Raw genomic sequence first — 16533 nt, forward strand, 5'->3', positions numbered from 1 at the left:
TAGAAGAAAATCCTGCTTTTCAGCAATTATAACATCCCAGACCGACCTGTGAAAGTTTTTTTTTTTTTTTTTTTTTTTTTTTTTTTTTTTTTTTTTTTTCTTCTTTTGTAGTCAATCCTTTGTTCTATGAATCTCCCACCTGCTTCGTGGTAGCTTACCCTGAAAAGGGTTACTCCCTTAAACTCTATTGTGTTTATTTCTAGACTCCACCTGCATTGTTTAGACTCCAAACTCTGAACTGCTACTGAGATCAGTTCTGAGGGAACTGGGCTTTAAGGCTCCGTTCACATCTAGGCATTTTTGGGCATTTTTCTGCTGTAAGCCTCAGTTCTAAAAAATGCCCAACAAGACCAATCCTATTAATTTCAATGGCCCCTGTTCACATCTGAGCGTTCTGTCGCCTGAAGCAAAACATCCGTCGATCAAAAGTACGGAGCTTCTTTTTTGGCAGGTTACTAGCAAGGCCTAGATGTGGACAGAGCCTTCAGAGTGGATGCAGGAGGGTCCATTTTTGGTTAGCATGCCAAAGGTTGCAAATGTCTTCAATAAGCAGTGATAAGATTTCAATAATGAAATTGCATAAATTACAAGAATCCTAATGTAGGCTGTAATTTGGTGTGGTCCATTGCGAAATTTACTTGTGATCTCTTGGTAAAAGTACAGTGAAGAAATCTTGCAAGGCTAAGCACCCGAAGGAAGAAGGAAGCGATCCTTACTCAGAATTTTCCAGCTTTTATCACTACTGCCCTGATTGCCCTTTAGAATAAGCCTTTCTTAAGGGTTGCTGAAATTGCAGGTTGCCTGGCTCTCTTTCGTCAGTCCACTGGCTTCAGTTGTTTGTCACTGACTTGAAACAAGGATGCAGAGCAGTTCGTTAGATACTGATAGTGGGCAAAGGGCCCCAGTGCAAGACCAATTTCTGGCCCTTGGGACACTATTTCACCAACAATGGAGCGCCATTCCCCCTACTGACACTAATGGTGCACTATTTTCATTGACGTCACCAATAGGGCTTTAGTCCTCCCATTAAAACAAATGATGGGACACTGATGCCGAGGCATTTTCTACTCCCACTGGCTACAGTTCAGCCCCCGTAAAGCCTGATGGACAGTAAAGTGGCCCTTTGGTTAGAAAGTTTGGAGACCCCTGTTTGTATAGGATTAGTAATTCAACCAGCCTTATGTCCAGGCACCCCTGGCTGGTCAACTATCCCTGACTCCCATTGCAGTTTAGCAGTAACATTTCTTATAAGTCTGCTGCTGCTTCGTACATGTATGCGAAGTCACCCTCTGCTCTTCCTATTCTATTCTATCAGTGTGTTCAGAGTCTGCATAGTTTCTAGTGCAGGCCACCCCTCTTTCAGTCTGCTAACCAGGGTATTGCAGGAGGCCAATAGCCAAAAGCTGTAACCCATACATCCCAACCTGCAAAAACAAATTTCAGGGAGGTGACGCTCCAGTGATTTTAGTTTTCATGGTGGTATGTATGGTCAGTATGATGCCCAGTATCTTCTTGATCCGGGAGGTGCTCCTGCTGCTTCTTTCAGCAGCTCCCTGGCAGCTTGCGCCTCCGGCTTGTCCTCCAGGCCTCACTGCTGATGCTGTAGTAGAGAAGGAGGTTGGAGGAGACTGAATCCAGGCTTTGAGACTCCTGGGATGCTTCCGCACACCACTTTGAGGGTTAAGGAGGCTGTGAAGTTCTCTTCTCTCCTGGGTTCCCAGCTGTCCTTGGTGTTCACCTTCCACGCGGGCGCAGCATTCTGCAGGGCCGCCCACTCCCCATGTGGGGGCAGATGCCCCCAACATGCTCCCGCCGCCACCCACTTGGCAATACAGCTACTTTGGTGCCCCCCACCATTCTGCAGCACTTGGGTATGGTGCACCCGCCCAGGATCAGCCATGCAACCGGTATATTGCGCTGGTGTCAGGGAGCCACCGCTGAAATGTGGTGGACTCCCGCACTTCGTGGGAGACTTGGGATGTCTGTCTGACCAAAACGTCTCACTGGTATAGTCCATAAAACATAACACTGATTGGCAGCTGGCCCCAGACATTACCAGAGGGATGCGAAAAGTAGCACATTTTGTGCGTTGAAGTACATTGTACTGAGTTAGACAATTCAAAATAAATGCACTGCCGCATACCTCAAATATTTGTTCCTGTTGTCTGCAATAACTCCCCAGTGGCCGTAATAAAAAAAAGCAGCAAGCCACCCCCCACTCCCAGTCGGGTCAACCGCAACCCCTCCATGGGTCTCTCAGTCAGTCATCCAGCACTTACCCCATGTAGGTTCTGGGTGGGGGGTAGCGCTGCGAAAGGCGGGCATCTCCTCCCCTGCATCACGGCGGCTTCCGCCGCACGTTTCCTCCTAGGTGTCTAATTGGCTGAAAAGACAGTCGATCCTTCCTCTGATTGATTGGCCCAGGAGGAGGCTCAGTGTGAGAATAGCAACTATTCGTTCGTTATGCTCACACAACTGGGTGGGCTTGGAGCACAGTACTCTGCCCAGAGTCCACCCTATTTTGAAGCCTATTAGAGCCTTCGGCTCTAATCACGTGCTTTAAACCCCCCCCCCCCATTGGAATCCATGCATCTGGGGCCCTGAATGTAGATTAGGGGGGTGCTCACAATAATCCCCAACATTGGTGCCTGCAATAATAACCCCTACCATTGGTGCCAGTGTCCGTAAAAACTCTTAGCATTGCTGTTAGTGACTATTCGCTGAAGATTGTAATAATGCCCAGCATCGGTGCCAGTGGTCGCGATAATAACCCCCCCCGATGTTGCTGACCACTTTCTTTGTCATCGGGCTGTGTCCATACCTCTATGGTCGGGCAGAGATCGGTTCTGGTTTTTCAGTCCTAGAGGCAGGTACACAGTGTTTCAGCCTCCCTACTAGAACTCTGCAAAGTGCACAATGCATGGCAGACCATGTGTTAAGCACCAGCAATAAAGCGTGCCTCAGCACCTTGGGCTCCATCTAAGTTTATTTGCTCTTTAGTAAGGTATTCAAACAAACTTTTGTTGTCTGGGTTTCTCTGCTATGGCTGTATTTATATAAAAAGGGATTTCTACATTGTTTCCTTTTGCTGGACAAAATAAACTGAACTCCAGGTATAAAAAAAAAAAAAACCTAAGAAAGGAGCCAGAAACTTTCTAATTTTATTTATTTTATTTTTAGTCTTGTGCCACAGACAGCACAGCCAGGCCTTGGACCTTTCTGCAGATTGCACTGCAGTCTAGGCCAGGATTGGCCCCAAGCTGATTGGACAATGACAGAGCAGCAGTATACTGATAAGGTCACTCTGCCACTCCTCCCTCCTATACACATGGTTCCTGAGCGTGCGAGGGCAAAGCCAGTGGGGGATCTCGTGGTCAGAGTGCTGCTGTGCTGTGGTATGAAAACAAGTGTGTACACGTGTTTTTATGTAAAAACACAAATGCATAAATAAATATATAAAAGGTCCATCCTTTGCCTTAATGTGTGCTGCAGTACGGCAGACCATTCTGTGTCTAAAATTGTACCTTAACTGATTCAGCCCTAGAAGGATTTACCCCCTTCCTGACCAGAGCACTTTTTGCGATTCGGCACTTTAACAGACAATTGCGCGTTCGTACAGCGTTACACCCAAACAACTTTGACGTCCTTTTTTTTATTTTCATTTATTTATTTATTTTCCCACAAATAGTTTTATTTTTATTAAATTTTTTTGGTGGTATTTGATCACCTCTGCGGTTTTTATTTTTTGTGCTATAAAAAAAAGATTATATATATATGTATGTGTATGTGTATGTGTGTATGTGTATGTATATAATTTGTGGGACCATTGGCATTTTTACAGCAATCAGTGCTATAAAAATGCCACTAGGGGGCAATCAAGGGGTTAATGTGTTCCCTAGTGTGTTCTAACTGAAGGGGGACTGTGTAGGGGAATCGCTGTTCATGCTCTATATGAACAGACGATCTGCCTGTTCTCTTCTCAGAGAACCAGGATCTGTGTGTTTTACACACACAGATCCCGGTTCTCTGCATGCCCCGAGTGATCGCAGGAGCCCAGCGGTGAGCGTGACTGCCAGGCATGTGCGCCCCTAGTGGCCAAAGATAAAAGCGACGAAACATGGCGTCGATTCGTGCAGCTACAACTGCGGCGGCTGGTCAGCAAGCGGTTCATTTTGAGTATTAAACGTAAACTTTTATTATATTGCAGTTTACCAATTCTTAAATGTGATTGCTGCATTTTGCTTTCTTTCTTTCATTTTAACCTGGCGATTGAGCCAGCGAGTCTTTTGTAAAAAAAAAACAAAAAAAAAAACAGAACAAGCTTTGTCATAGATGTGTTAATTTACAGAGATGAGACAAACCATTTGTGCTTACAATAGTCCGCTTTTATTCATGTAAAAATTTTACCCCAAAAGGAGGAAAAAACTGAAATTTGTTTGCTGCAACTGCTTATAAAGTGGGAGCCAAAGCTTTGCTTCAATTTGTTAGTGTATCTAAACTGGCTAGTCCATCAAATATTCCCCAGACGGACAATGCTGCTGCCCGCTGAGCTCCTTCATCCAGAGTGGGGGCGCTCTAATACAGGAGGTGTGTTATAAGTCAGATCACCATGGTAAAAATGAGGGAAAAGAAGCCAAGGGGTAAAAAAAAAAAATGAATGCAGACACCCCCTCTGATTGCTAGGCTGCAATATGTATTTTTGGGTGTAATACCGCTTTATACTTTGTTTGGCCCTGATCTGGTGTTTCAGTCCTTTAGCAAAGAAAAGGTGCTCTAAGGGATCCATCTTCGTGTTACTATGCTTTATTTTTTATTTTATTTTTATTTATTTTTTTAAGTCTTACCGATCAGCATTAAAAATAAGTTTCAAGACCAGGCCGCCTTAACTGTCAGCAGGCCCAGTCGTTCCACCTTAAGAGAAGAGTAGGCTGGGTGTGGGCGTGGTGTGTGTGGTCAGGGAATCCCAAGGTGGGTGTGTTCTGGGGGTGTAGTGACATCACCAATGTCCCTTTAAACTTGGCTTCTTTGCGCAGACGACGGAGGTGAGGAAAAGGGAGGAGTCTGATGGGGGGGGGGGGGGGGTGTGTGGAACAAGAACGTGTGAGAGAGCCTGCTAGATCCACACACTGGAGCAACCGGCATCTGCGAGACATCATGGGCTCGGCGCTGTGAAGTTTTTTGGGGTTTTTTTTTTGTTGCTGCCGTTGATTTCGGGGTGAGCCTTCTGTCACCTAACAGTGTTCTGGGTGGAGTTGGGCGAAGGGGGAGAGGGGAAAGGCTCCTAGGACCCTCCCATGGCAGCTGTCTTTGTCCTGGAGGTGAGTGACAGCTTCAAGGTTCACTTTTGTTCATACCGAAGAGCTTACAAGGGGTTCGCCTTTAAGTGTGGTCCCCCTGTATTCTAAGCTGTCTGTCTTTTGTAGCCTTCTTCCCTGGATACTTCTGTCTATACTTGTAGTCTTCTGTAGCTTTGTATCCTTCTGTCTATACTTGTGTTCTTGTGTTCTTCTTCTGTAGCTTTGTATCCTTCTGTCTATACTTGTGTTCTTGTGTTCTTCTTCTGTAGCTTTGTATCCTTCTGTCTATACTTGTGTTCTTGTGTTCTTCTTCTGTAGCTTTGTATCCTTCTGTCTATACTTGTGTTCTTCTTCTGTAGCTTTCTATGCTTCTTCTCTTGTAGCTTTGTATCCTTCTGTCTATACTTGTATCCTTCTCCTCCTGTAGCTTTGTATCCTTCTGTTAATACTTGTATTCTTCTGTAGCTTTGTATCCTTCTGTCTATACTTGTTTCCCTTTTTTGTATCCTTCTGTTAATAATTGTATCCTTCTTCTGTTAATACTTGTATTCTTCTGTAGCTTTGTATCCTTCTGTCTATACTTGTTTCCCTTTTTTGTATCCTTCTGTCTATACTTGTTTCCCTTTTTTGTATCCTTCTGTCTATACTTGTATCCTTCTCTGTAGCTTTGTATCTTTTTAATTCTATACGTCCTATTTTCATATATACTTTGTATTTTCTTTTTTCTTTCTTTCTTTCTCTCTTTCTTTCTCTTTCTTTCTTCCCCCCCCCCCTTCTCTCTCGTGTTTTTTTTATTTTTTTCACACTCTCTCCCTTGCTCTCCTTCCTGTCAGTCTTTGTGTTCCACCATCTCTCGTCCCTGTCTCTTGCTCGGCTTCTGTCGTGTGCGCTCTCTCGCTCGCGCTCTGTCTCTCTCCCCAGCTCTCGTGCTCCCTCCTCCGTCTCCCCGCTGCACTTTACGTCTTCTTCTGCCTTGTGCTCTCGCCGTCCTTTGTTTCTGACTGTCTCTCTCAGCCCCTCCTTTTTCGATCATACTCCTACTTTACCGTCTGTCTAAGCTGCCCTTTTCTCTTGCCTCTTTAGTCACACTCTTTATGTATATTTTTTTTCTGGTCTCTCATGGCTTCTTCCCCTTTTGTCTTTTACACACACTCGCTCTTCCGTCGGTCGCTCTCCATGCTGCTCTCTCTTGCTTCCTTTTTGGTCTGTCGCAAGGTCTCCCTGCTGTATTTCTGTGCCTCTCGTGTTTGTACGTCTCCGTCTCTCCCCTGTCTTTGTCTTTCACGCTCACGCTCTCTTCCCTCTCCATTCCTCTTGTGCTCTCTCCCTCTACACCCCTTTTTTACTTTCCTGTACTTTCTTTCTTCTTCTTTTTTTTTTCTCTCCGCCGCGTAGAGCAAGTCTCGCAGTGTCGCACTTATGTGTCGTCTGGTCATGTGACCCGTACAGTTCTGCCTAACCCCTCGCCTGCCAGTTCCCATTCACAACATACACACATTAACAATTTCCCCTCAACTGCCGGCCGCTGACGTAATGGGGAAGCCCCAGCGTATTTGTGTTTGTGTAGGTGGAGGGAAGAATTGGGGGAAGTTAAGGGAAATATCTAAAAGATGACACGGCTGTGTTTGTATACAGGTCATGGTGTAGCGGTGTCTGTACTGTGTGTATACAAGTCACGTTGTAGTAGTGACTGTACTATTTGTATACAGGTCACGGTGTAGTACTGTCTGAAGTGTGTGTGTGTGTGTGTGTGTGTGTATATATATATATATATACAGGTCACGGTGTAGTGGTGTCTGTACTGTGTGTATACAGGTCACCGTGTCTGTACTGTTTGTATACAGGTCACGGTGTAGCTGTGTGTGTATACATGTCATGGTGTAGCGGTGTTTGTTCAGAGTATACAGGTCACGGTGTAGCGGTGTCTGGACTGTGTGTATACAGGTCACGGTGTAGCGGTGTCTGGACTGTGTGTATACAGGTCACGGTGTAGCGGTGTCTGGACTGTGTGTATACAGGTCACGGTGTAGCGGTGTCTGGACTGTGTGTATACAGGTCACGGTGTAGCGGTGTCTGTACACTGTGTGTATACAGGTCACGGTGTAGCGGTGTCTGGACTGTGTGTATACAGGTCACGGTGTAGCGGTGTCTGTACACTGTGTGTATACAGGTCACGGTGTAGCGGTGTCTGTACACTGTGTGTATACAGGTCACGGTGTAGCGGTGTCTGTACACTGTGTGTATACAGGTCACGGTGTAGCGGTGTCTGTACACTGTGTGTATACAGGTCACGGTGTAGCGGTGTCTGTACACTGTGTGTATACAGGTCACGGTGTAGCGGTGTCTGTACACTGTGTGTATACAGGTCACGGTGTAGCGGTGTCTGTACACTGTGTGTATACAGGTCACGGTGTAGCGGTGTCTGTACACTGTGTGTATACAGGTCACGGTGTAGCGGTGTCTGTACACAGTGTGTATACAGGTCACGGTGTAGCGGTGTCTGTACACAGTGTGTATACAGGTCACGGTGTAGCGGTGTCTGTACACAGTGTGTATACAGGTCACGGTGTAGCGGTGTCTGTACAGTGTGTATACAGGTCACGGTGTAGCGGTGTCTGTACACAGTGTGTAGATATTTTTTTTTCCCGGCCTCTGGCTTGGAGACGCGGGGGTGGAAGAGCGTCAGTCAGACGGTGACATTCTAAATAGGGATGTAATAATTGTCTCATTCTCTTCCTATCGCTCCTTCCCGTCACTGTCCTCCTCCCCCTCCCACACTCTTCTCTCCTTCCCGTCTACTGTGAAATCTCTCACACACAGGGGTTAAATCAGTCACACGTGGCCGGGTGTGTAGTGTTTGAGTGGTGGGGTGACACATAGGGGGTGTGTGACTATGTGGTCTGCTGAGTAACACTTTTCTCTATGTAAGGCTGCAAGGGGGATCTGACTCAGCTTGTATGTGTGGGCCATGAGAACATGTCATCAACTCCGCAGACAGACTGCCATGTCTTCCGTGTACAGCACTACGGACAATGTGTATAGAACTACACCCTGACTCATAGCCCCCTTCTGTCTGTATCACCCTGCAGGAGGAGGACAGACTCATAGCCCCCTTCTGTCTGTATCACCCTGCAGGAGGAGGACAGACTCATAGCTCCCTTCTGTCTGTATCACCCTGCAGGAGGAGGACAGACTCATAGCTCCCTTCTGTCTGTATCATCCTGCAGGAGGAGAACAGACTCATAGCCCCCCTTCTGTCTGTATCACCCTGCAGGAGGAGGACAGACTCATAGCCCCCCTTCTGTCTGTATCACCCTGGAGGCGGAGAACACTCGTAGCCCCCTTCTGTCTGTGACGGGAAGACCTACAGCTCCCTTCTCCTTTCCTGAAATATATATATATTTATTTATTATTTTTAACCTACTCCACTTTGAGGCTCTTTTAGATGATCCTTTGAACACAGTCACAATTAAAAGAAAAAAATCATAAGCACACGTGCTCTATAAAATAAAAATAAAAAAATAACGCTTTTCTGTTTCACCCAAAAAAAGTTTCGTTCTGGTGGTGCCCTCTAGTGGCTCTTTTTTTATTTTATTTTTTATTTGTAGACATTACATGGTAGCTATAAGACTACATTTTGCCTCTAAACCAGCCTTACAATCCCAGAGGAACCCCTAAAATTGGCAGGCTTTTGGGGGACCCTTGCGAAAACCAATTACCTGGGGAAAAATGGCCATTGCGATTACATTGATGGTCAGTAGGCAGAATGCAACCCATACAGTGGTGGTCAGAATTAAGCCATGTTTAAAGACTGCTAAGAAGATCGTTGGTATAATGCTGTTGGCTTTTCCAAGCGGTGTTGGTCCTGGAACTAGGCAAGCACCATCAAAAACAGGAGCTCCATCAGCCACAGCTCAAGGAATCCCTAGTAAGCTCTGGAGGAACCTTGGTTGAGAATGGCTGCTCTAAACTGTTGTGTTGTGGTGTTTTTTTATTTTATTATTATTTATTTATTTTTTTGTATTAGCTTGGCATATTTTCTAATTCCGTTCTTTGTCTTGTGTCTTGCAGACTCGCTGTGTGATTTGAGGACATCATGCTTCCCCTCCTGTCTCTGCATCTGTGAGAATTTGTGAATTGAAACGGTACTTTTTCATCCATAAAGGTGTATGCAGTAGAAGTGAAGTTTGGCTTGCAGCACCTCCAAATGCTTTCCCTTAGATTGCTTGTGTCATTAATAAAACCAAAGCAGAGGTTCCCTTGATCTCCGCTGCAACACCGGCTGATTGGTGATATAAGATTCTGCATGGAGCTATGCTCAGGCCACAGAGCTGGCCATCCCAGGAACATCTGATCCAAGGCATGTGTTCCTGTGGGCTAAAGCAGATCTTGCATGGAAACAGAAGGTCTGGTTCTTTTGTACCCTCCCATGGTAAAGAAATAACAATTAGAATATATAATTATATTATTTATTTATTTTTGGCCCCTTTTACACCCTCGCTTACACTGGCTTCCTGTAGCTGAGGGTGGCATCACCACAGGATCCAGATAAATCTAAGAAGCCAAACTGTACATATCAAGTAGATCCTTCAGCTTTGTGCAGGGGGGGCCTTTTGTGAAATTTGGGTTCCTCAGCTTTCGCAGGATCAGAAGGCGGCCCAGTGGAGTTGCCCTCATCCACATGAGTTTACCATAAAACATGGTGTAGAATATATATTCATTGGTTTGATGTTCCGAAACACTTAAGTGTAACAAACATGCAAAGGAACAGGAAATGAGGAAGGGGGCAAACACTTTTTCACACCACTGTGTGTGTGTGTGTATGTATATATATATATATATATATATATATATATATATATATATCTATATCCTTGCGAAAGTATTCGGCCCCCTTGAACTTTTCAACCTTTTGCCACATTTCAGGCTTCAAACATAAAGATATAAAATTTTAATTTTTTTTGTGAAGAATCACCAACAAGTGGGACACAATTGTGAAGTGGAACGAAATCTATTGGATTTTTGAAACTTTTTTTAACTAATAAAAAAAATGAAAAGTGGGGTGTGCAAAATTATTCGACCCCCTTGCGTTTAATACTTTGTAGAGCCACCTTTTGCTACGATTACAGCTGCAAGTCGCTTGGGGTATGTCTCTATCAGTTTTGCACATCGAGAGACTGAAATTCTTGCCCATTCTTCCTTGCAAAACAGCTCGAGCTCAGTGAGGTTGGATGGAGAGCCTTTGTGAACAGCAGTTTTCAGCTCTTTCCACAGATTCTCGATTGGATTCAGGTCTGGACTTTGACTTGGCCATTCTGTATGTTTGGGATCATTGTCTTGTTGGAAGATAAATCTCCGTCCCAGTTTCAGGTCTTTTGCAGACTCCCAACAGGTTTTCATCCAGAATGGTCCTGTATTTGGCTGCATCCATCTTCCCCCTCAATTTTAACCATCTTCCCTGTCCCTGCTGAAGAAAAGCAGGCCCAAACCATGATGCTGCCACCACCATGTTTGACAGTGGGGATGGTGTGTTGAGGGTAATGAGCTGTGTTGCTTTTACGCCAAACATATCGTTTTACATTATGGGCAAAAAGTTTGATTTTGGTTTCATCTGACCAGAGCACCTTCTTCCACATGTTTGGTGTGTCTCCCAGGTGGCTTGTGGCAAACTTTAGACGAGACTTTTTATGGACATCTTTGAGAAATGGCTTTCTTCTTGCCACTCTTCCATAAAGGCCAGATTTGTGCAGTGTACGACTGATTGTTGTCCTATGGACAGACTCTCCCACCTCAGCTGTAGTTCTCTGCAGTTCATCCAGAGTGATCATGGGCCTCTTGGCTGCATCTCTGATCAGTCTTCTCCTTGTCTGAGCTGAAAGTTTAGAGGGATGCCCAGGTCTTGGTAGATTTGCAGTGGTCTGATACTCCCATTTCAAAATGATCGCTTGCACAGTGCTCCTTGGGATGTTTAAAGCTTGGGAAATCTTTTTGTATCCAAATCTGGCTTTAAACTTCTCCACAACAGTATTACGGACCTGCCTGGTGTGTTCCTTGGTCTTCATGATGTTCTCTGCGCTTTGAATAGAACCCTGAGACTATCACAGAGTAGGTGCATTTATACAGAGACTTGATTACACACAGGTGGATTCTATTTATCACCATCAGTCATTTAGGACAACATTGGATCATTCAGAGATCCTCGCTGAACTTCTGGAGTGAGTTTGCTGCATTGAAAGTAAAGGGGCCGAATAATTTTGCACGCACCACTTTTTCAGTTTTTTATTTGCTAAAAAAGTTCAAATTATCCAATAGATTTCGTTCCACTTCACAATTGTGTCCCACTTGTTGGTGATTCTTCACAAAAAATTAAAATTTTATATCTTTATGTTTGAAGCCTGAAATGTGGCAAAAGGTTGAAAAGTTCAAGGGGGCCGAATACTTTCGCAAGGCACTGTATATATAATATATAATTTTTTTATTTATTTTTTTACCATTTCTGATTGGGGGCTACAAAAGGTAGACTTCACATTTTCATTCAAAGTCGGCTTTTAAGGGGTGAATATTGGACTGCTTATGCCAAATTCCAGTTCCACTTTTAGGCAAGCCTGTTCTTTTGGAAATTACGTGTATATAATATGTCGTGCACAATAAGGCACTTTGTATGTTTTGGTTTATGTTAATAGGGTTTTGGCATATTATGAGTGCTGCTGTTTTGCATGCAAATGCTGGCACGTAAAGTAGAATTCCAGCTTTGCTATGACTATCGTTTGTCGGGCAATGCTGGACTGAAATTTAACTATTTCCTTTTACTGAACAATGCACCAGCTGTGTGCACTGTAACACACTGTAGTAGCATTAGCAGCAGCTGCATGCAGTAAGCAGCGTTGTGTTCTGGCAGCGGTACGGGCAATTTCCTGTCTGCTGGACCACAACCGACGCTTACTGTATGCAACTAATGCTAATACAGTTGCAGCAGATGCAGAGCCTTTCAAAGGGAAATAGTTTGGGGCCTGGCTTGTTTATATTTAAAAAAAAAAAATGATATAGATGTCATACTTGCCTGCTCTGTATAGTGGTTTTACACAGAGTGGCCCCGATCCTCCTCTTTTTGGGTCCCCCACCAGTACTCTCCCCCCCTCCCCCCTTTTAACCAGTGCAACCCATTAGCAAATGGCTTGCTATGGGAGCCCTGGCGTGTGTTCGCTTCCAAGCCCTGCTCTATGCGTCCGTAAAACACATATGGCTGCGGCTTGGTGAGTGTTGGGGGGGGGGGGGGGAGGGGGAGCAGCACAAAGACTGTGTGGGTTTTTTTTTTTCCTGCATAGAATGCAGCCTTTACAACCACTTTGGTTCCTTCCAAAGGATAGCATAAGCTCTCCTCTCTAGCAGCCTGTTTTTCCCTTTCTATCCTTCATACCAGCACTACAGCCTTGGGAAGCCTCTTCATTTTTTTTAACACTTCTAGAAGGGTCAGATGCTGTGTCCAATGCGCTGGTACTTTTCCTCTGACCCTTATGTCATGTCGCTGAAACCTGCAGGGTCCTGAAGGGTCACTGGGGGGACAGTAAGTGAAGGGAAAGCCTTGGGAAACCAATAAGCGTACTTTAAAGACATCCTCAGCAGTTTCTTCCGGGTGTGTGTGTGTATATTCTGGAAGTATCTGGTGCAGACGTCACATCTGGTGGGCAGTGAAAAGGTGAGGAAGCAGTAAAAGCAGGAAGGTGAGCGAGTGCCTGAAACGGAGAGGAGGAACTGGTAGGTGGCGCACACGGTGTGCAACATTAGAACAATATAGCGGAAGGGGAGCAGGGACCAGAGAGAGAGGGCTGGGCGACCAGAGCAGGAGAAGCTAACAATGGCACATGTGGTGCGTGGGAGCAATGTAGCGGGAGGTGAGCGAGGAGCAGAGAATCAGCAGAGCTGGGGGTTACTACTGAGTGGGGGGATCTGCTGAGTGGGGGTACTACTGGGCCCATTTAAAACAAATAGAAAATCAACACACACCTACAGGATATTTGCTAAGCTTTATTAAAGCTTCAAAAACGCATCAAAAAAGCATGATGGAGCGGTAGGTGATTTAATGTGTGAGGTCGAAGCAAGTTTAAATGAGCCCTAACAAGGGTGAGAGTTCAGGGTGGACATTACTAGTGGGGTTAGGGGGATAGGGGTTATGCGCCCTATTTTCCAAAATGATCAACCGGTGAAAAAAATTGCATGGTTTGTTTAAAATTGATCCATTTGGCTGAAAAGAAGTAAGGGAATGTTCCCGATGATAATGGGGTTAAAAAAAATTTAATTAAAAATCGAACTTCCTGTTGGACACTTTGGCACCCTGGTGCCTGGTATTTTGCCAAGCTTTGGCTTCATAATAACTTGTATTTCTTTTCTACATTTTGATTTTTTGCAGTCTGGATGTATCGCTCACAGGATCAGTTTGGATCCCGCTTTCCCCGCGACCCCTTCATCGGTGGAATCAACCCAGCCTGGAACTCTCCACCGCATCCCAGAGCATGGGCACCTTCCGGAAGGTGAGACCTCGCGGCCCAGACCGCAGCAGCTTTACCTAGATCGCAGCATTTCCCTTTGTATGAGGACTATTGATATGGTTTGTGTACGTGGGTTTAGTGGATGCGAACAAGAACGCCCTTCACGGTTTTTTTTTATCTGTTCAGCTTCCCGTATGCCTCCTGATGGGGGGGGGGGGGTACGATGAAGCTTGTGTTGTACCTGTACCGCTGTGTCAACGCTTCCCCCTGCTTTTTCCTCTTTTTCTCTCAGATGCTCTTCAAACCTTAACCAGCCTCAGCTGCCCCCTCACTTACCGTCTAGTCATGTGACAAACATTGGTCACCCAAGCAAACCTTATTACCCTATCGGGTAAGTGTCTGTGTGAGGGCTTCACATTGGGGGTTATGTGAATAGTACGCTAACGGACCGCTTGTTGTTGGAACTCTAAAGGGAAACTCTTATTGCTGTAAAAGTTGTCTTGGGTGGGCAGTCTCATTGGCCGTATGCTAAATTCTTGTGTTGTCTTTGTCTTTGCACCTTTTTGTAGCTCTCCACCCGGTCATCGCTATGGAAAGCTGGAGCGGGTTCATTCATGCGTGCAAAGCCTCCTGCGTGACGAGCAGCAGCCGCAGATATGGGAGCAGCTGGGTCAGATCTACGAGTCGGAGCAAGAATGGGAGGATGCTGTACGCTGCTACCAGGCCGCCGCGCGCTACCATGGTGGTTATGAGCTCAACACTCACATCTCCCGGCTCCAGCAGGTGAGCAGAACTGTGGATCAGCAGCAGAGGCAGATCCTTGCCCTGTTGTTCTTTCGGTGTGCCACTTTGGAGCTCAATATGTCCAACAATCATTGTCCTAAACCCATGATTAAAGTGGACCTGTTGGTAATTTTACAAGTTTGCATGAACAAATTCCTGAGACCTTGCAATATTCAGTAACTGTACCACTTTTCAGAAAAGCTTCACGTTTTATCATCTGAAAGTGACACTTTGCACTAGACTGAGATGTCATCAGTCTGCTGCAGTCAGGAGGAAGCATTTCGTCAGTCTCCTCTCTCCCATCAATCACACTGTGACATTTTTCAGCAGCTCTTGTAAATCTCCCATCTCTGTCATGCGTCTGTCAATAAGCCCTTGTTCAGACTGTGCAATAGCCTATGGGAAAGGTGGAGTAGGGACTTTGTTCAAAGCAACAGGATTAGGTTGTCTGGTAAAGGGACAAGCTGTGCTGCTGCCAAGCATCTCCCCCACATTGTTGTCTATGATCAACCTTACTTTCTGGGGGTCCTTGAATTTCTTGGACGTAGGAACAATAGCCCCAGAAAGGTGCAGTGGTATGGAGAAACGGTGTAAAGAGTCTGAGCAGGATCACAAGTCTTTGGTCATACTCTTGGATTAGTGGCAGTAGCTCACAGATTTGCACCTGCAGTTGGAGCAAATCAGGCTCTGCAGCGGTGCACATGTGCTAGCTCTAGTTGTGTTGATGAGAGATAAAGAACCCCACTATGCTGCTTCACCTTCTGTCTAGTCAGCAGGTAAATGTATTAGAGACCCAGGAGCTAGCTATGCTGTCTGCCAGGGGCATCTTGTTCAGACCGCAGAAAATTTAAAATCCTTTGGAGGGTAAACATGTTCCTAATACAGTGTCTATTTCATCAGTGTTTAATGGTTTCACTAGAGCAGTGATGACCTTGACACCCCAGATGTTTTGGAACTACATTTCCCATGAATCTCAACTGCACTGCAGAGTACATGAGCATCTTGGGAAATGTATTTCCAAAACATCTGGGGTGCCAAGGTTTGCCATCACTGCCCTAGAGTGTAGCTTTAGTAACTGGTTCCCGCCTGGCCTATTGTATGATGACTGGGCGGGGCTGCTCTTGTTCTGGGAGGACATCATGTGAAGTCCTCCCATTCTTGCCATGCATGCACGCACGCACCCAGGGGTGAGCTGTGTCCCTCGGAATAAAGAGCGAATAACATTGTCTCTTTAATATGTGATCAGCTGCATCCAACCACAGCTGATCACATGTAAACAAATGGCAGTTATTGGTATTTTCTTTCCTCAGCGCTGTCACTGTTTGAGGAAAAAGCCAATAACTGGCTTTCCCGTGACACTGTACATTTACACTGATAATCAGGGCACCAATTCATCTGTGCAGCCTCATCAGTGCCCATCTGTGCAGCCTCATCAGTGCCCATCTGTGCAGCCTCATCAGTGCCCATCTGTGTAGCCTCATCAGTGACCATCTGTGCAGAAGAAAAATTACTTATTTGAAAATTTTACACAAACTAAGGCAGGGCCATAAATGGTCGAATTTCAAAAGCATCTTTTGAAATTCAGAAATTTTGTGTGGTGTGTTGGGTTTTTTTTTTTTTCGTGATCCGATAGTGCCACCATTAACTTTGAAAGTTGACCAGCCAAGCCTTCAATTGCACCTCATGTTACAGAAATACATTTTCGTGGCTGGGAATCTTCTTTTTTTCTTTTCTTTTTTTTCTTTTCTTGCACATGCGCATTTCTTTTTCAATTACATTTCTCGCACTATTCTCCCATCATTGATTAGCTAAATCTATATTAAAAAGCCCCAGTGGTGATTTAAATACCTCCAAAAGAAAGCTCTATCTGTTTAACATTTTATCATGTTATATTTTTTTTTTTTTTAGTTTGGGTACAGTGTTGCATCAACCGCGCAATTGTCATTTTAAAGTGCGACAGCACTGAA

At 45.1% G+C, this 16533-nt stretch overlaps 1 protein-coding gene across 6 annotated transcripts in view; it reads left to right on the forward strand.

Moving 5' to 3' along the window:
* Positions 1-16533, forward strand: part of KDM6B (lysine demethylase 6B) — a 169075-nt gene that overhangs the window by 119611 nt on the left and 32931 nt on the right. For 4 of the 6 annotated variants that reach the window (XM_077470690.1, XM_077470689.1, XM_077470688.1 and 1 more), the window contains 4 exons: positions 9369-9442; positions 13705-13825; positions 14076-14174; positions 14353-14566. In XM_077470690.1, the coding sequence (XP_077326816.1) occupies positions 13710-13825; positions 14076-14174; positions 14353-14566 (429 nt within the window). In that variant the 5' untranslated portion in view covers positions 9369-9442; positions 13705-13709. Of the gene's footprint in view, positions 1-5194; positions 5319-9368; positions 9443-13704; positions 13826-14075; positions 14175-14352; positions 14567-16533 lie in introns of those variants that run through there. The other 2 variants (XM_077470692.1, XM_077470693.1) reach the window with 2 other exon arrangements.

This window comes from Lithobates pipiens, unplaced genomic scaffold, assembly GCF_037356315.1.
Source record: "Lithobates pipiens isolate NorthernLeopardFrog02 unplaced genomic scaffold, aLitPip1_a1.2 Scaffold_8, whole genome shotgun sequence".
Lineage (NCBI taxonomy): Eukaryota > Metazoa > Chordata > Amphibia > Anura > Ranidae > Lithobates > Lithobates pipiens.